We start from the raw sequence: 20,949 nt of genomic DNA, 5'->3' as shown, positions 1-20,949 counted from the left end.
TAAACTACCCCTATTATACTGGTTAACGAAATTTAAAGAAAAATCTTATCAAACACATGCAAAAAAAAAATTTGGATAGTTTAGTTTGTTTAGAAACTTTTTTATCTCTTGTGTTTTTTTGATAAAACTCACCGATTTGAAATTAAAAAATAAAATGTAAAGCATTACCCCATGTCAGGACAAAAAACATTTTTATTTTTTAATATGTACTTTTTTTATTATTTTGTACTTTCATGAATTAAAATACAGAATTAAAAATTGTCTTGGTAAATAATTTTTAAGAGGTTATCGTTCAGAAGAAAAGGTAACGATATTATTACGAAATAAAACTGTTTGACAGCAGCCTACTAGATTCTTTATCCAAAAATGTTTTTTATCCTGACATGTAATGCTTTACATTTTATTTTTTAATTTCAAATCGGTGAGTTTTACTAAGAAAACACAAGAGATAAAAAAGTGTCTAAACAAACTAAACTATCCAATTTTTTTTGCATGTGTTTGATAAGATTTTTCTTTAAATTTTGTTAACAAGAATGATAAGGGTAGTTTATTTCAACCCCTTCCACTCATTTTAAAAAAGTGAAAAAATTACAAGAAAGTGTGTTTTCATAACAGTAATGCTTCCATAAAATTCCATTAGTCTATCTCTTTTCGTTTTCAAGATAAAAAATAAAAACATTATTTTTTCGCCATCTTTGTACCGCGATATCTCCGTAATGGTTGACTTTTGACCCACCGTTTATGAAGCAAACTACCCTTTAGTTTGAACAAGGAATCAGCCGCTGAAGTTTTTCGCATTTGATTTGAAACACCCTCTATATTCAAAATTACAATATTGAAAAATTATATTGTATCCTCTTATTCATGAGTTTTGTTAGGCTTTCGTTTTTTGGGAAACGTATAACTCAACAAATTATTTTTTTGCGGATGGACCAGACTCTTCAAAATACATAAACTCTACTTCCTATTCAATAATCGGCTGACTTAGCCAGACATTATTTCTTGCCAAAAAATTATCCCAAAAATAATTACTGCTTCGCCATCTGTGTGCCCAACCACTTAAAAATGATTGCTGTGCCGAACCACTCTTTCGTTCGTTTAAAAAAACACAAATGTTATTTGCTATATCGATTTCCTTTCTATTTTGAAATCGATTTTTTAGAAACTTGGCGCAAACGATTTGGACCTGAAAGTCAAAAAGGTAAACCTAGAAGTAAAACAAAGAGAATTAGTAGGTATTTTAACACAGAGTATTTACAGTTTCATAATAGATTTGGAACAGTTACTAAATAAAATACTTGACTTTATTACTATAAATAATTATTACTGTGCAAAGGGGATGCAGGGGGGTGCGAAATTTGGATGGTAAAAACCTATTAGTGAACAGAATATTTCTGTGAAAAAATTAACGTGGGTCCTCGCAAACCTCCAAAGTTTTATGAATTTAAATTTAAAATTTGAAAAAATTATAACATGTTCTTTTATTCAATATATTGTAGCGTTTTTTAAACCACTACCACTGCGAACGGCAGCTTTTCATCGGAGAGCAGTCGTGGATAAGGTATTTCACTAGAGAGAAAATTAATCAGTAATAATTAACAAAAGATATATAGATATTGGGCGCCAGGCATGTACAGAGAAAGAAAACACAGTTGTATAATACTTAAAACTAATGACTATATTTATTCATGACGTTCTTTACTGATACATGACATTGTAGAGTGCTAGTAAATATATAGTGGTTATATGTCAAAGAAAGTGGTGGTAAGAGTCGTACTAAATATCAATGAAAACAACTGCGATAAAATACAGGACATGTAAAGTTTAAGAGGAAATATGAAATGTAGCATTACTTTAATTAATTTAATATATTCCATATGATGCTAAATCGAAGATGTTACAACCTGTAGATTCTAGAATCTATGTTTGATTATCCATCTATTAAAATAGTGCAATATTATCTATAAAAGTAATACCATTACAAGACGCAATGCAATGAAACCTAAGATCTAAATTATATTTTAAAGATTATATTGACATGAATGTTCTTAACAATCCAACCACTGAACATTGTCTGTACAATATTACTCAAGATGTACGTTATTGTTTAAGACCGAAAATATAGAAAATCTAAAACATAAAAACCAGAACGTAAATCTACACTTAGCTGTTCTTTATGTAATCTTGCTTCAAACAGTAGCAGCGTGAGGTGGTCTCGCATCTCTGTACTCAGCCATCCAACACAACCAAAGGGGCCAGCATGAGACACCATAAATTGGTACAGCCGTAACTAACTAGCTTACAGCTGGGAACGAAGCAGCACGGGACTCAAGCTACATCCACGCTGTGGCGCTTATATGTAAGAAAATATCGTTCTTACTGGGGACACTCGTCCACAGGACATCCGTACATAAGATAATGTCCGTACACAAGACACTACCTTGGACACAGTCCGTACCTTGGACACAGTCCGTACCTTGGAAATAGTCCGTACCTTGGACACAGTCCGTACCTTGGACCCTAAAAATATGAAACTCTTGTTTAAAACCAAACAAGGTCTAATAAACAAAATAAACCTACCTCGAAATACTTCCGAGGGCTCAATAAATAATAAACAACATGTCCTTTCTTCCATGTGACATTCTGGAGGACAAAAGAAAAGGGACGCCAACGTGCCAGCAAAACACAAATACAAGTTGGGACATCCGTAACTCTACCCTAAAAATATTCAATAATAATATCGAATCTAAAAGGATAATATTTCATCTTTACCTGTTGCTTTGAAATAGCAGCTGATTCAGATGATACAGCAATATTTAAATAATCACCATTTCTAAAAGCTGGGATACAACAGAGAGTCAAAACAAAGTGAGGTTAAGCACGGAGAGAGTTGACAGAAGCGACGTTGACAGCGCGCGCCTCCACAGAATAGTAACAGGGTTGTGTCGAACGATAACAGGGTTGGCGACTAGGGAACGTAAAAATTACGCGTCAAATAAACTATCCTGCCTGAACGAGAGGGAATCCGGTGATGATAGGCCAGACATCATATATCATATGTAAAAAAGACATGTAACGAACTAAAAACGTTACAATATTATTGCCGGTAACATATGTATTGCAAAGGATAAAATATAAAAATGAACACTTACCTATGTCTTCCATATTGGTATATTCTACACAGAAAAATATTTTGTTTCCAATGCGGTACTATCGAACGAATCCACTTCTCAACACTGCATTTCACACATCTTTAAAAATAGGTCACAAAACAAGATAATCAAAACGCTGTAAATATGTTTTTATGTATTATTGGTCAAAACCATTTTAAGTGAAGGTAGATTAAAGCCTGGTATCAATAATAAATTTGTTAAATATACTAAATTTGCAACTCGAACTTTCGCATCTATGGGCAGCTTTTTCAAAATCTGAACCATTGTGCGTCGGTTCATACTACTTCCCATTCGTCTTCGGGGACCAAGCGAATATTCATAATATCGGCCATCTTCAACAAGATCAATGACTTTTGATGAATCTTCAACACTAAGAACCATATTCTATGCCAAAACCACCTCGTCATTCTCTTCTTTCTCAGCCTGGTTCCATCCAGTGTTGGATATAGGCCTCTTCTAGGTTTTTCCATGCTTCGCGATCTCTAGCCAATCTTATCCATTGTCTTCCCGCCACTGCCCTGACGTCATCGACCCATCTCTTTTTTGGTCGGCCCACACTTCTTGTTGTTCCCCTAGGTCTCCATAGGATTATTTTTGGGGCCATCGGTCTGGATCCTGTCTTGCCACATGTCCTATCCATTGCCACTTCAGACTTGCCACTCTTTTAACGACATCTATTAATTTTGTTTTTGACGTATGTGGGTATTCCGTATTTTTTCCCTAATGGTGACTCCCAACATGATTCTTTCCATGGCTCTTTGTGCTACTCGTAGTTGTTCTGCTGTTTTTCGAGTAATTGCCATAGTCTCTAAGCCATACGTAAGCACAGGTAGAATGCAGCTGTCGTAAGCCTTTTTCTTTAGGTTCGTGGGCACCTTTTTATCCTTGAAAATATCGCTCATATTTCCAAATGCTACCCATGCCAAATGGATCCTGCGTTTGATCTCCGTATTTTGGTTTTCCTTGCCCAGCTTGATTTTATGACCTAAATATATATAATGGTCTACGTTTTCAATAATAACGTTGTCCACGGTAATGTTATGGATATTGTTGCTCATTATCTTTGTCTTCTTCAAGTTCATTTTAAGGCCAATTTTCTGGGATTGCTCATTTAGCTTATTTAGCATGGTGTTTAGTTCTTGAATGTCGGTGCTCAGCAAGACAATATCGTCTGCGAACCTCAGATGGCTAAGGTCCTTGTCCTTGACCTCGTCATTATGAAGAATAAAATCAAAAAGTAACAATAATAGAAAAAATTGCAAAATGTTTGTGGCAAGTTCATTTTGCTCTTAAAAATTAACCATGGCATGTGTTGACATGAGTCAAAAAACAAAATATTCAGGAGACATGGTTCTGACCGAAAAATAATATTTTAGGAAAATTTCCTCACGAAATTATTTCACAGGGTGTTTTTTAATATAGTGTAAAAAACAACTCTTCGATTAACCCTGTATAATAAGTCAAATACTAAAGTTTATACTAAACTGAGTTTACGAATTAAAGTTGATATATTTATATACAATCTGCTAAAAAAATCAAGGAAATAGGAGTAAAAATAAAAAAATATAATATTTTAAACTTGACGAACAATTTTTCCGTTGCGTTTTTTTTGCATCTGAGATATTTAAATACCGTAGAGTACCGTATAATCCAAAGAGAACGGCATACAGCTGGCTTGGAAACGACAATCGGTGACTCCCCGTAAAATTGATTGCCCATAATATTTTACATACAACAGTAAACTTAATTTTCAAGCCATCTTTGACGTCTTTTTTTATCATAACTGATGGTTAGTAGTACCAAGTGATCGAAAAAAAACCGCGTCAAAGACGGCTGGGGAATGGCAAAACAAGATAAGAAAAAAAATGCTTTTCTATCATTATTTGTAGGTGAGCTTCTACTGTGAAGATGCAGATCAGGATTCCAGTTTGGGATACAATTTCTTATCAATTTTTAGCAATATTCAAACTATAGTAGACGAAGTGAAATTTCATAATGCCAGAGTACCGTTTGCTTTATGGGACGGTACTGGCACAAAGTTAGGTAAGAGTTCCATGCTTAGTACTTACTCAGGGCCTAGCCGTGCCGGAGGTGCAAGGGGTGCATGGCACCCGGGCGCATATTCGTAATTCGCCGACACATTAGCCGCTCGGATTAGGTCGGGTACAGCGACGGACGGTTGGTAAAGTACCGACGTATTAGACTGGTCCCAACCCTTATGCGTCGGCGATTTACGAAAACGAAATAACCGTTGACTGCATATTGCATAGGTATTATACATATTATATTATATTGCATTTATCGAGAACTGTTGGAAAATCAAAGCAGACTTGAACAGAAATTATCTTTAATACTGAAGGTAATCTATATTCGGTGTATTCCATTTAAAATAAGCAGAATGATTGTCAAAAATTTCTCGAGCAAATTTTCAATTTGTCATTTTTAGTATAAAATTTTTTTAGGGTACAACAAACTACAATACAAACTAGGATACAACAAACTACAAACTATTTTTTTTAGGGTAACTTAAAAAATTTTACTTTCTGTTAGATAACTCATTAATGGCGAAAATATGCAGGATTACCCTGTATATAGAAATTATTAAACAACTTAAGTCTAGGCAAAGTTTATTATCAAAAAAATATGGGAATAAAAAAAATTAAAACTATTTATTCTTGAGAGTTAATTATATATTCCCCCCTAAACCCATATTTTTTTAATTTTGTGTCTGAAAGAAATTGTTTGATAGTTACTAATAAATTTACTGGACAGTCTATATTTCGGGAAGTTCTTTTTCGGCTAGCTTTACTGTTTTTCTTTTACGTTAAAAAGACAGTAATATATCTCTTAAATATTAGACGTAGTTTCACAGAACCAATCTTAAAAAGTTTGTGAAACTCTTTCAAACATTTTTCTTCTAACATTTTCCAATGTTAGCCATTCTATAAGAAAATAAAAATAATAATTAAAGCCTTAATAAAGGGTAAAAGGGTAAGTTAAGTTTTCAGACTTAATGACCGTATGAACAAAAAAAAAAGCGGCCGTCCAGTTGGTTTGGAAATGACGATCGATGACATTCCCCATATAATTTTACATACAAAATGACAACCATAACTTTGATGACAAGTATCTTTATTTCCAAGTCAGTTCTGACGCTTTTGACAAGACTTTTGCGCAAAAAAAAACAAAAGCATAAATGGATATATTCTACTTCAACAATAAAATATTGAAACTGAAAAAATTAAATTTTGTTTTAAATTATTTTGAAATATATAATTTTATTCAGTTTTGTTTTATTACTATTACCACAGATAACGTATACTATGTTACCTGTGCTATTACTACCGTATGATCGAATAAAAACGGCGTCAGCGATGGCTATGGAATGAAGATCGCTGTTATTTTATATGTAAAATTATATGGGGAATGTCATTGATGTTCATTTCCAAGCCAACTGAACGCCGTTTTTTTTCGATCATACGGTATTTATTTTGCATTAATGATATATTAGGCATAACATTAGTGTTATTATTTAATTTCTGTGCAAAAATCAACATACGTAAAAATTGTTTTTATCAGTGATCTGCAATCTCAATTTATTAGAGGCTATCTCTTTATCAGGTACAGCTGGTAATGTCTTAAAATCGATATTTTTGAATTAGCAATCTGCTCAAAATGTGCTAATCACTGGAAAACTATGAAAACCAACTACAAACACCTACTGATTATCATAAAAAAAATACAAATACCCATTACAGACATGGATCAAATAATCCGATTTACAAACTTGGAAAGAAAGAACAATATTTTGAGCGCATCGTAAATCGCCGACGTATTACGTCTCGCCGTAAATCGTAAATCGCCGACGTATCTAATACGTCGGTACTTTACGCAGCAACCGAACTAACCCGAACGGCTAATGTGTCGGCGAATTCCGAATATGCCACCCGGGCGGCACTAACACAGGGCTGCAAAATATCATCATCAAAATTGTTTTATCATATTATCAAGAATAAAAAATGCCACCTTGCAAAATGCAAAAATATTCTAAAAATCACCACCTATCTAAGATCCAACAGGAGTCAAATCAGGCTTTCAAATTTAGCAGTTATAAGTATTGAAGAAGATATTTCTAACAACTTGGATGTAGGCGACTTGATTAGGGAATTTGCTACTAAAAAAGCGAGAAAAGTTGATTTAAGTATTTAAACCTGTTTAATTATTTTTTTTTCCTGAATGTATTTTTATTTTATTCTTTTATGTATCTGTTAATAAATACTTTGTTATTTTACTATAAAATTTGTTTATTGTGTTACGGGCGAGAATTAAGGGGCTCAGTTCATTAGGGTGAGTTAATGTATCAGGACTGTGGGCACTCACCTTTATTCCCGTTCTGGACTCGTACCTGTTGATTTTTGCTTGAACAAAACACTTGAGGATAGCGCGCGCTTGGAGGTGTACACTGTGTACTCGGCCGATCTTGTCACTCTCCGTACTCGACTACGGCTACGTACCCACTAAGGTTTTTCGGTTTTTCGGGTAAAGGATGGGAGGAAGGGATAGAATCCAACATACCGCCCACCAAAATGAAATATTTTCCATTTTCGTTTGAGAATAGTAAAGTAAAATAAAAAAAAAATAAGTGATAAAATGCGTTATGTTCAAAAGAAAGTAAGAGTGAAATTTATGGAGTTAAATTTAGAGGAAATTTAGAAAAATGCATTATTGGGGTTAATGCATGAGTGTAATTTAATTAAATATTAAGAGAGTTTTTTTTTACATTTGTTATAGAGTAGAAAAAAGTAATTAAATAAGAGATGTGAATTATGTTTATAATGAGATTATGTTTTTTTTGCGATTATGTTTTTTTTTAGAGTGTAAATTTTAATTATGAGATTTGCAGTAAGGCAGTGGGCATATCTTTGTCACTGGTCTTTTAAGAATGCCTTTTGCTGTTTTTAAAGTAACCACGCGTGTAACACGATCATGGCCCGGGTGAATCTCTAAGACTCTTCCAATGCTCCATTTGAGCGGAATAAGATTATCATCCTTTATTAAAACAACCGAGTTTATTTCTATTGGAATAGTAGAGTCATTCCATTTAGCTCTTTGTAAAAGTGTTTGAAGGTATTCTTTAGACCATCGGCTCCAAAAGCTTTGGTGCAAGCGTGATATCAACTGCCAGCGAGAGAGATGATTTAATTTTATCCCGGAAAGATCATCTTTCGGAGGGGCGTTTAACGGCTCTAGGGTTAAAAAATGTCCTGGAGTAAGAACTGACAAATCATTAGGATCAGAGCTTTGTGGACACAATGGACGAGAATTAAGCACTGCTTCTATTTGAACCAGTAGCGTATAAAATTCCTCATACGTGAGCAATTGGTCACCAATGACCCTTTTAATGTGAGTTTTTACAGACTTTATTCTTGCTTCCCACAGGCCACCAAAATGAGGCGCGCTTGGAGGATTGAAGTGCCAGGAAATTTGTTCTTGCTCAGCGGCGGATTTTAGCATATTAATCAGTTCTCTAGAAGCTCCGACAAAGTTCGTTCCACAATCGGAATAAATATGATTGCAGCGACCTCTACGAGAAATGAATCGACGCATTGCACCCAGAAAAGTCTCGGAGGAAAGGTCGGAAACCAGTTCTAAGTGCAAAGCTTTGTGGCCATGCACACAAATAAGCAAATATAGGCTTTACAGGACTTAGCACCTCGTGCACGATATCTTAATAAAGAGAATGGACCACCATAGTCGCATCCAACTTCAGAGAAAGGTTTTACTTGAGAAAGTCTTACAGCAGGAATATCTCCCATAATAGGAGGCTGAGGCATTACTGGATTAGCGCGAAAGCATTGAGGACATTTAAAGAGAACACTACGAATTGTTTTTCTAGCAGAAACAATCCAGTATTGTTGAGCGAGAATATAGTGAAGAGTTTGGGGACCGGGATGCAAATAGAGTTTATGAGTATATTCTATGAGTAGAGTAGTAAATTTATGATTATTGGGTAAGAGTGCGGGATGTTTTTGAGAGAAATTTAGAGAAGCATTGCGCAAGCGACCACCAACTCTAAGAATTCCATTGGTGTCGATAAAGGGGGTCAATTTTCTTAAGTATTTAGGTAGAGATTTGCAATTATTTATTAAGAGAATTTCCCTAGCATAATATTGTGATTGAACACATTTAATAATACATTCTAGAGTTTCATTTATTTCAAATTTCGAGAGAGGAGAGGTTTTACGAGATTTAGAATGTCGAGTATTATAGAGAAAGCGTCTGCAAAACGTGACAATATTTATAATTTTAGAGAAAGAAGAGAACTTTTCAAAGAGAGTATCAAACAATGAGGGCTGTGAAGTACATGTCAATATAACTTTTCGTTGTTCTTTTCAGTTTCAGGGAAAGTAAAAAATTGATTGCGGCCAATAAGATTCCGGTTGGCTTAGCCATGGAGGTCCCGCCCACCATAAGGCATTGTCGAGTAACTCGCTAGGTTGAAGACCACGAGAACCTGGATCAGCGGGGTTGTCTTTGGAGACTACATGACGCCAACAAGAAGGAGGTAATTTCTCTTGAATTTGGGAAACTCGATTGCTCACAAAGGTGTTCCACTTATATGGTTCACTTCTAAGCCAATGTAAAACAACCATCGAGTAGGACCATATAATCGTACTAACATTAATAAGTTTATTAGTAAGAGAAGTTCTAACGAAATCAATTAACCTGGTCAGAAGTAAGGCTGCACAGAGTTCCAGTCTTGGAATTGAGATTTTTTTGAGTGGAGCTACTTTGCCTTTAGCGCAGACATAATTTGTTTTTACAGAGTTATCTGGAAGAATTATCCTGAAATAAATTACTGCACAATAGCCTTTTTCACTGGCATCACAAAAACCATGTACTTCCAGGGATAAATATTTGAGAGTGAGAAAATATCGAGTAACTTTGAGAGAGAAAATGCAAGGTAATTCTTGAACGAGTTGATACCAAGAAGTAGCAATGTTATTGGGAGCAGATCATCCCAATGTATACCTAACTTCCACAAATCTTGTATAATCAGTTTTAGGTGAAGAGTGAGAGGAACTCACATGCCACAGAATGGATCGAATATGCTTGCGAGTTGTGAAAGAATATTGCGTTTGTTACAGATTTTGTTTGTCAAGGACAACGCTGGTGAATCAAAGAAAAATTCATCTGTAGAGGGATTCCAGTTTAGTCCTAGAACTTTAGAGGAAGAAAGAGAATTTATATTTAAAGAGAGAGAAGAATCCATTTTGCATTCATTTGGAGATAACTGAGAAAGAAAATCTGAGCTATTCTAAGTCCATTTTCTAAGTTCAAAACCGCTGTGTTTGAGTATAAAAATGAGATCGCGTTGAATTTTTATAGCAAGAGAAAGAGAATCGCAACCAGATATAATATCATCGACATACGTCTCCATATCTAAAATCTTTGATGCTTCGGGATATTTTACTAAATTTTCTAAAGCAATTTGTTTTATAACTCGAATGGCTAAAAATGGGCTACAGCTTAAACCAAAAGTAACACGAGTAAGTTTGTATTCTTGAATGGGCTCATTAGGGTAAAATCGCCATAAAAATTTTAGGTATTAAGTATGATTTTCATTAACAAGAATTTGACTAAACATTTGTTTAATATCGCTAGCAAATACAATAAAAAGCGATCTAAATCGAAGCAAAATAGATAAAATATCTGACTGTAATTTTGGCCCAGTTAAGAGAGTGTCATTCAAAGATTTATTTGTGTAATCTCGAGCGGAAGCATCAAAAACAACTCTAAGTTTGGTCGTGAGACTATCTGGTCGGATTACGCAATGATGAAGCAGATAATAAGAATAAGCGTTGGGAGAAGGATTTTGCACGGCAATCATATATTGAGAATCTAAATATTCACGCATGTAATTAGAATATTGAGAATAAAGTTGGGGGTTTCGAAGCAATCGTTTTTCGAGCGAGAAAAATCTACGAAGGGCGACATCTCTAGAACCTTCAAAGACGGTTCCAAAGTTTTAAATGGTAAAGATACTTTATAACGTCCAGAAAGAGTGCGTGAAAATGTTTTACAAAAGTGTTCTTCGGCAAGCTTTTCATCTGAAGAAGAGAGCGTCGAGGATTGTGGAACGTCCTCTAACTCCCAGAATCTTTGAAGTGATTGATCCAAGGAAGCATAAGAGGTAAGAAAGTATGAGTTTACAGAGAGTGAAACACTAGATGTTTTAACTCTTCCTGTAATTATCCATCCAAATATAGTTTCTAAAGCGACGGGTTGATCTGGATCTGAGAGGAGTTTGTTTCCTGTTATCAAGAAACCATAAATATCTGCACCCAAAAGTATATCTACGGGTTTAGAGAGGTGAAAGTTGGGATCAGCTAAGGGCAATTGAGAAAACTTTGAGAACTGTTCAACGGGAAGAGAATTAATCGGTAAATTATCACTAATTTCGTTTAATATAATAAACTCCAAGGAGTAGATCGGATCAGACTTTCCAATAGGTTTAATGTTGCATCTAACACCGTGAGAACCTTTGGAAATATTTTTCCCGATGCCACACAATTGGATGGGGAGGAAAAATTTAGATAAACCTAATTTATTAAAACAAGATTTTGAAATAAAGTGACTTTCACTTCCACTGTCAATTACAGCGCGTATTACATGAAAATTACCCCACGCATCTTGAACATTGATTAATGCTGTAGAAAGAAGAGCTTTATTCTTATGTTTTGCAAATAAATTTGTAGATACAACTTCTGAGATAGAGCTGCTTGCTTGCAGAACTGGAAGAGTTTGCGATGAAGTGGATGGAGGAACGTTTACAGGAGTTGTTATTTGACCTTCGAAATGTAAAAGCGAATGATGTTTTTTGCCACAAGTTCGGCATGAGGAACGAGAATTACAACTCTTAGAAGAATGTCTAGTGCCGAGACAGTTTGAGCACCAACTTCGGGATTTAATTAAATCATATCTCTGTTTTGGAGTAAAAGCAATAAAATCTGGACAGTTATAAATAAAATGATCCTTGTTACAAACTTGACAAGTTAAATTTTGTTTCAACTGAGTGTTGACAACAAAGGAAGAGGTAGGTTTATTTTTATAACTTTTTTGTGAATACTTCGTTTTAGTTTTGTCATAATTACTATTTTTATTAAAATGAGAAAACGATTTAGTTAGAGAGATTGTATCTTTAGCTGAACATTGTTTTTCTAAAAATTCAATGAGTGTATCGTATGATTTGAGGTATAGCATATCTTGTGATAAAACAGAGCCACATTCCAGTTCAAAATTAGTTTGCAAAATTTCTGGAAGTCTATCATAAATCATATTAAATAGCACAAAACTCCAGCTCTCTGTGGGAAAACCCAAGTTATTTAAAATTGTAATATTACGAGTATAAATATCAATCATATTTCTTAGAGCTTCATGATTATTTTCGTTAGAGATGGGCTTAATATTTTCTAGAGCCTGCCAGTGAGCTTTTGCAATCAAACGTTTCTTATCGTACTTATTTTTTAAGGCTTGATATGCTATATTATAATTTTGATTGGCAAGTGGAGTACTAGATACCAAAGCTAAAGGAGGACCTCGTAAGAAACTCACTAGATAGTTGTATTTCGATATATCACTAAGAGACGAGTTACAGTGTATAAGAGAATCAAACATATCGATAAATGTTTGCCAATGTTTAAATTCACCATCAAAATGGGTACCTCAATTTTAGGAAGTTTTACCGAACATTGAGCAGTAGTGTTTTGTAATTGTGTAGTATCCAGCTCCGATTTCGTTTGCGGAAATAAATTTGTGAATAATGCTTCAATGTGAAAATAATAATCATTAAATTCAGTTTGAATTTTGACATGAGGATCAATATCGCCATTATCCTGTGCGGAGACTAATAAAATTATATTATTATGAATCTTATTAAAAGTTTTATAAATATCTTCTAAGTGTTTTGCTCTACATCTAAAGTTAGGGTGAAAATTTGGATCTTCAAGAGCTTGATCAGCGGATTTTTTAAGTTCTTTAATTTTAGTAAGTTCTACAGAGCGTTGAGCTATAAGAGTTTTTAATTTGCGAGCGTCTGCAGACATAGCGAAAATGAGTATAATAATTAATTAGAGCGTAAGAGAGAAATGGAATGCTATAATGTGAGAAAATAAAATATTATAGAATATAATAATTAACTGAGAGAGAGAGAGAGAGAGAGAGAGAGAGAATGATATATTCTACAATAGAATATTATATGAGAAAATAATTATTATATTTTTACCTTATAAGGTGAGAAAATAAAATATTATAGAATATAATAATTAACTGAGAGAGAGAGAGAGAGTAATTAACTAAGAGAGTAAGAGAGAAATAGAATAATTCACTGAGAGAGTGTATGTGTGTGTGTGTGAGAGAGAGAGAGAGAAAATAATTATTATTTTTACTAAGGTATTCGTATTAATTGAGTGTATTTATTAATTAAAAATTAAATTATTAAGAGAGAGAACAGACTAGAGTTGAGACTAAATGCGTATCGATAAATTGGAGCGTAAAAAAGAAATATCCGGACCAGTATCGCGAAACAGCGCTAGATATCGCTTTTAACACCGGTACGGTAATTTAAAAATCGATCGGTCGATCACAAATTGCTGGCCAGTGGAACCAGTGACAAAAAATGTACTACCTTTTTTTACTGCGTTAAAGAGAAGATAAATATAGATTTTGTTCGAGAATTTATTTTATTGAATATATTTAAAATAATATATTACAAAAATATTAATGATATTTAGATAATTTTGAGAAATTAATTATGATAATCAATTTAATTGAGTATAAGTAAAATATGTACGTAGTTCAGAAAGGGATCTGCGGCGGAAGGACCAATGTTACGGGCGAGAATTAACTCACCCTAATGAACTGAGCCCCTTAATTCTCGCCCGTAACATATTGAGAATGATAAATTATGAACTATTTCCCTTACCGACAACCTAATTTTTTTACATTAATGGGGGTGGCAAATTTAATTCTTGCACCCGGGCGGCAGATACCCTAGGCTCGGCCCTGTACTTACTAGAGAATTTAACACAAGACAACAGATACAGGGTGGTCCGATCTGTATTCCGAAAACTTCAGCAGCATATTCTGCAGATAAAAATAAGTAAAAAAGTTCGTATAAATGTATGTCTTAAAATGCTCGGAGATACAGGGTCTATATGTTTCATTTTTATTTCGATTTTTTCCAAATAATTTCTGAAGTAACGTTAATATTTGGATGAAAATTGTTGTCTTGGAGATGTTTGACATGAAAAATTTTATTTTGAGTCAATATGACTCCCATTCATAGATTTAATATAAAATAAAGTTTATGCTCCCATTTGACTCCCAACCGTTCTCAAGATATTATTTAGAATGGAAATTGTCAATATATGTCATTATTGAAAAAAAATAAACATGTTGAGTAGATTGTTATTTGACAGAAATTATAAATTTGGGAACTTTTTATTTTTTTAAATTAATCATAATTTTTCTCCGAAAAAATAATCACAAAACACTTCCTGTTCAATATTTAACACAAAATCATTTTAAATTTATGATTTCAGTCTAATAACTATTTAGTTAACATATGTTTAATTTATGTCAATGAAGACAAATTTAAATAATTTCTTTTGAGACCTTTTTTACATAAAAAATGTCGTAAATGCATATTTTTTACTCTGTAGGTTTAGACAGGTACGGACGAAAAGATATTATGCTTCAAACCAGTAAAAAAATATGTAGGTGGCGCCCTCTAAAACTGGGAGCAAAGACTGGGAGTCATATTGACATCAAAATCAAATTTCTCATGTCAAAAAACTCCCAGTCACCAATTTTCATGCAAATATTGACGTTACTTCAGAAATTATTTGGAAAAAACCGAAATAAAAATGAAACTCATACACCCTGTATTTCGGAAACTAAGCATACATTTATACGAACTTTTTTACTTATTTTTAAATGCAGAATATGCTGCCGAAGTTTCCGGAATACAATTCGGACCACCCTGTATATTACACTATATCGCTAGTTAGGAATAGATGTTGAAGTCAAATTTTTGAGATGGAACTATACAAAATCCACAAAGTCGGTCCTTTTCGTTCATCATCTTTGAACTACGCAAGAGTAAGAAGTGCTTCTCGATTAGATGATTTATTTCAAACTAACCAATAGAAGTAGTTTTCTAAGTTTCTATCTACCACGTAAACCAAATTTAGCGTGTGACTATTCGCGCCTTTACTTATAAATTTAAATTTAATCTCTGGCATATTTAAATAAAAACCAGAAACGGATAGATATGATGAATATCTAAAATAACAGGTTGAAATAATGCTATTACCAATAAGAAAATAATAGATTATAGGTACGTTATTAATATTTAGACATTAGCGTAACTAGCAATTTATCCTGGGGTGGGCCTGGGGAGTGGGCCTGGTGTTGAACCCAGGGGGGCCTAGGGCTTTTGTTTTTTTAAAAATGAAAAATAATTTAAAAAAAACACATTTTTTGAATAAAACTTTTCATGAATTTCTCTATCAATAAATTTCATAGACTTGGTTATCAAACCGTGTTCCCGTAGATTACTTACCCAAGTATCATTTTTACGACTTGCGATCACATGTTTACTAAACACAACGTTGTTTAGTTATTAAAATAAATTTAAACGTTTTTATAACGTTGTGCCGACGTTGGACTAGTACTACAGCAAAGTAGAAGCTTCTGCCACGTCGAATAAACGTTGTCTTGTAACCTTTTTTGCTTAAGTGATCTTTAGGTGATTCGGACAACGTAGTTGCAACATTGGACAATATAGAGTTTTCCGACGTCAGTTTCAGGACCTATTCCAACGTTATGCAAACGTCGTCTGTTTTACTAATTCCAACGTTGTTTAGATTTCCTTATTCTTACGTTTGTAGGACGTCGAGTCACTACCTTTTTGCAACTGTATTGAACCATAACCTTAAATCTTAAATTTTCACTTCATTGTTCTGTTCAGTCAGACAGTTCAGAGCTGTTTTTGTTTTTATAAAAAAAACTTAATTACAATGGGACATAAGAAAGGTACATATAAAGCTAAATTTAAATATACATCGACATATATTACCGATAGTTTATCCACTCCCTCGTTTATTTAGATTATAGAGGGCGGCACAAGCTAGACTCTAGGATGACTAAATTAGGCAATCTTGCGACTAGTGTACTACCTGTTAAGGCCGAACTGCGACTTTATTAGTCCAGTATGCGACTACTCGAACTACTCCATCTTAATCTCCAAAACAACAAAGTGAAAGCCGCCATGTTGTTAAATAAGAAAATGTTTCGTTCCTAAAATAGCAATTCCTGCTTTTTGAATACATTAACTTGAAATATTTGACCCTAAAAAACAGGCGGAAACAATTTTTTCGACTGCGAATAAATTATTCTCATTTTACTAAAAAAAAAATTCAAGAAAACGTTTAAAACTTAGTATTTTTCAAAGTAGAAACAATACATTTATCAATAAAGTTGTTTGCGTTTAACTTTTTTGCCTTGGGTAACGAGTTACAGAGTCGGTTAAAGTGTTTCAATAATTATAATCTTCAAACATCCTCCACACTTAAATACTTTTGTTTTGTTTTCCTTCACTGCCATCTGACATTTGTCTCTAACTAAATCATAAAAATAATATTTTTACTATAATTATCCCAATTTAGGATAAAACGCGACTTAGACGCCATATTAGTTTTGTATTTCTGTGAATTAGGATTTTAAACAACGTTGCAGTTTGTACTAAATTAGGCTTCTAGCCAACGTCGGTATCCAACGTCGTTTCGACCCAAAAATTATTCTCCAAACTAGTGCAGACTAGGGTTGACACGAGGTTGTGCCGACGTTGCGCCCCGACGTTTGGTCGCGTGACACAACGTTGTCCCGACGTCCAAATGCTGCTTGGGTAAATACCTATAAATTTTCTAAAAAAAAATAAATTTAACGCATTTTTTGAGTACAACAAAATAATATTAACTAAACAAAACTAGAAAACGTAATTTTTACTAAATCTCAAGCAAATAAAAATTAATACGTAGCCAAGAGTCATAATTCAGGATTTATCTGGGGGGTGCCCAGCAGTACCTGTGAGGTAGTGGCGGCACCCCCGGGCTCCCCTGTAATTACGCCAATGTATTTAGAGTTAGAAATAGTGCGCGGGCAGGTGACAGCGTTCAGCGATGAAGTAGACGAATCAGATCATTTTATTTGGCGCGTGCGCACGAAAATCTTGTTGAACCAAAAGGATAGACTTATGCAAGATTGATATTCCTATTTCTTTTCTTTGGCTTTACTTTCCACTCATTGTGTCAATGCGGTACTAGCAATACTAAGGGCTGGCAAAGGTTAGTCTGGGTCGAGATTTCCGTATGTAAGAAGAGTACAATGCGTTTATAATGTACTGAACAAAGAGAGGACAGTAAACACGTTGCCAAACGTATGAAATAAACCGAGAAACTGTGCACATCGCTAAGAGACGTGGAAGGGGATATAGCAGATTTGTCGCAGTTGACCGGTCGACCCAATCAGTACCTCTGTCAGTACTTAAAGTTCTAGGGAAAGGTGTACGTCATGCGTTCAGCTTCATGATTTAATTACGTCTTGTGATACTTAATTTGTTTATTTATTAACGAGTCGTTGTAATTTTCCCTATAGCTTGAATTTTTTTAAGTGTAAGCTAGAAACACTTGCATTTGTGGTAAAAATAAGTGGAATTGAGTGTGTATTCGATAGTGGTCGCGCTATTAGAACTCTGAATTCAAAAATCGATATCTCGAAGTCTATTAGAAATAATAGATTGTAGTTTTTTCAAGACCTTTGTTAATATTTCTGTTGTATTTTCTTTGTAGAGAGTATGTGAAAATCTTTATTAATAAAAAAATTAAACGATTGCTGAAAATTGCTATGCTCTAAAAGTAAATGGATGGATTGTTTACAATTTTTGAATGGAAAAAACAACCTTATCGAATTTTTCTTATGTAAACATATTGTAAAATATCCGATCTTAAAAATAAAAAAGTTTCAATATCTAAAGTGGTTCTTGAGTTACGGCCTGTTATGTGTTAAAAAGTTGAGTTTTTAAATTATCGCCATTACTGACGTTTTCTCGTTATAAAAAAAATGACACCCTAACGATAATTATAATTCCATTTCAGATGCTCAGAAACATGTCTAATGATTTTATCTAGTTACCTCTTGAAAAAAAAGTCTTTTAAAAATTAGCGGTTTGCCATCGCGATTTTACTTTACTTGATAGGGAAAGGCGTATTGGCAACGCCGCAACAGCACACTATCGCGCGTCGCGTCGGTCGGTCGCATTTCTCTCACTCCGACTTAATAAGATCCCTATGCGATTTACTTCCACACATGTAAATGCCGACCCAAAAGTAACAGTTGCCAGCACGGTATATTCTTATAATATATTTGCTCATGAGGTTCTTACGTATTTTCAGCTACTGCCAGCGCCGATGAAAATTTAGCAATTTGGAATTTTTATGGTGACCAAAGTTCCGAGTTCCAATCGTTGAGACCAAAGAAGAAGGAAAAGAGCATTTTTGATATATTCGAAAGCGAGAAAAAATTTAAAATATCCCTGAGATAGATTTTTTGTTGTAAAGATAGAGTTTTTGTTTTTGTTGTTTGTGTTTTCTTTTATTTATTTTACTAATTGTTAAATGTTGAAATACCTATATCTATTTATTTTTTTATTAATATATTATTTAATAAGATATTATATAAATAAAACATTTTCTTATTATAATGTACTAGCAATTTGGGACTTTTTTGGTGACAAAACTTCCGAGTTCCAATCGTTGAGGCCAAAGAAGAAGGTAAAGAGCATTTTTGATATATTCGAAAGCGAGAAAAAATTTAAAATATGCCTGAGATAGATTTTTTGTTGTTGTTTGTGTTTTCTTTTATTTATTTTACTAATTGTTAAATATTGAAATACCTATATCTATTTATTTTTTTATTAATAAATTATTTAATAAGATATTATATAAATAAAATATTTTCTTATTATTATGTACTATTAAATTTGTTATGTAAAAAGTAAAATTTTTTGTTGTAAACTTTTCCTATTTTTCTTTTATTTATTTTACTAATTGTTAAATGTTGAAATACCTATATCTATTTATTATTTAATTTATTTAACTGCTAGCTAATCCGGCTAACTTGTTAACATTGGCCAAGATTGAATGAGAGTCGAGAGTTTTTTTGTCAATTTTGTGGTTCGGATACATACCATACATACTGCCATTACTCACTGACGAGTATTTGACATACGCAAGGCGTTTTCTTTCATGAGCTTTTCTGTGACTGAAAATCCCTACCGCACTCCGGACATTCAAAAATCGCATTGCTTTGATGCCTCTTTACTTTTTGGTTGTCGCTGTTAACTGAGTTTAATATTCTTCTCCAATGAGTTCTATTGTGAGCTGCTTATTCCCACACATTCTGCATGTTAATCCCCTTTAAGTTTTCGTGGAAAATGTCCTTGTACCTTTTGAGTTGTCCACCCGGCCTCCTCTTACCGTCTACAAGCTCACCGTAAAGCAGAGATTTTGGTATGCGATTTTCTTGCATTCTGCATACGTGACCAGCCCATCTTCCTCCAAGCGGGATTTTGTAACCATGACTTCAATTCTCTCGCAGTTAGCTTTTTCAAGGACCGATACGTTTGAGATATGGTGGAACTATTTGATTCTTAAGAATTACTAAGGTGTCTCTGTTGCAACTTGTTTAATGCGTTCATGTGTCGGCCGGTACGGCACCCAGGTTTCGCTTCCATATAAAATGGTGGTGATTATTATTGCTCCGTACGCTGCAAGTTTCGTTTTTGTGTTCAAGTCATGATTGTAGAAAACCCTGTCTTTTAATTTCCAGAAGGGTCTTGAGGCGCTGCTAATCCTACGCTGAGTTTCAGAGTCGATATTGGCCTTTTCCGAAATCAAACTGCCGAGGTAATTTAATTCCTACATATTCCAATAGTTCTTCTCTGATTATTATAGCATTGTTGTAATCTTCCGGGGGAGTGCACATGATTTTATCTTTATCGATGTTCAGCTTAAGGCCCAAAGCCTCGTATGCCCAGGTTTGTGTGTTCAACATTTCTTGTAACTGCTGTAACGTTTTTGCAACTAGAGCGCAGTCATCAGCGTATTGAAGTTCTGCGATGAATTTTATGAATGTAGTTTTCTCAAAATGTCAAAAATAAAAAAGTTTTTCCTCTTGTAAAGACAATCCGGTGACATACTGTATATCCATAACAATGTAAAAATGTATACAGTACGTAGCATGTTAAATAAAAATTAAAAAATTAACACACATACAGATGTGGGTTAATTTTTATATATTTAAAACACATAAAGAAATTCAGAAAAATTGTCATAACTTTGCTAATTATGATAGTCATTTTTCTTCTCAATGTATTTTTTAATTACTAATCTTTATGTATATATTTCTGACGATTTGTTGTATTTATATATTTATTACATAATGATATATATTTATGTCATTATGTTAAAAAGTAATTATGTTTAGGAAACATAATTTCTAATAAAATATTTTTCTATTATTGTCACGCTGAGTCTTTTTATGCAGAACAGACCGCCATCGAATCTGTATATAATGCTCAATCCTCTTTCCTGCAGTTTGCTTTCCACTGTAATGGAGAGCACTGCCATGAATATGTTGAATAGGAGAGCCGCTA

At 33.8% G+C, this 20,949-nt stretch overlaps 1 protein-coding gene across 2 annotated transcripts in view; it reads left to right on the top strand.

Annotated features, from left to right (window-relative positions):
• Positions 1–19,183, top strand: part of LOC115887484 (protein cortex-like) — a 58,555-nt gene extending 39,372 nt beyond the window's left edge. Inside the window, exons 7-8 of one of the 2 annotated variants that reach the window (XM_030906936.1) lie at positions 5,063–5,216; positions 18,689–19,183. In XM_030906936.1, the coding sequence (XP_030762796.1) occupies positions 5,063–5,216; positions 18,689–18,837 (303 nt within the window). In that variant the 3' untranslated portion in view covers positions 18,838–19,183. Of the gene's footprint in view, positions 1–5,062; positions 5,217–18,688 lie in introns of those variants that run through there. The other variant, XR_004051091.1, reaches the window with a different exon arrangement.
• The last annotated feature ends 1,766 nt before the right edge of the window (positions 19,184–20,949 follow it).

This window comes from Sitophilus oryzae, unplaced genomic scaffold, assembly GCF_002938485.1.
Source record: "Sitophilus oryzae breed Bouriz unplaced genomic scaffold, Soryzae_2.0 scaffold_576_pilon_pilon, whole genome shotgun sequence".
In the NCBI taxonomy this organism is placed as follows: domain Eukaryota; kingdom Metazoa; phylum Arthropoda; class Insecta; order Coleoptera; family Curculionidae; genus Sitophilus; species Sitophilus oryzae.
Note: the sequence above shows the minus strand (reverse complement) of the source record. Positions and strands in the feature narration are given on the sequence as shown.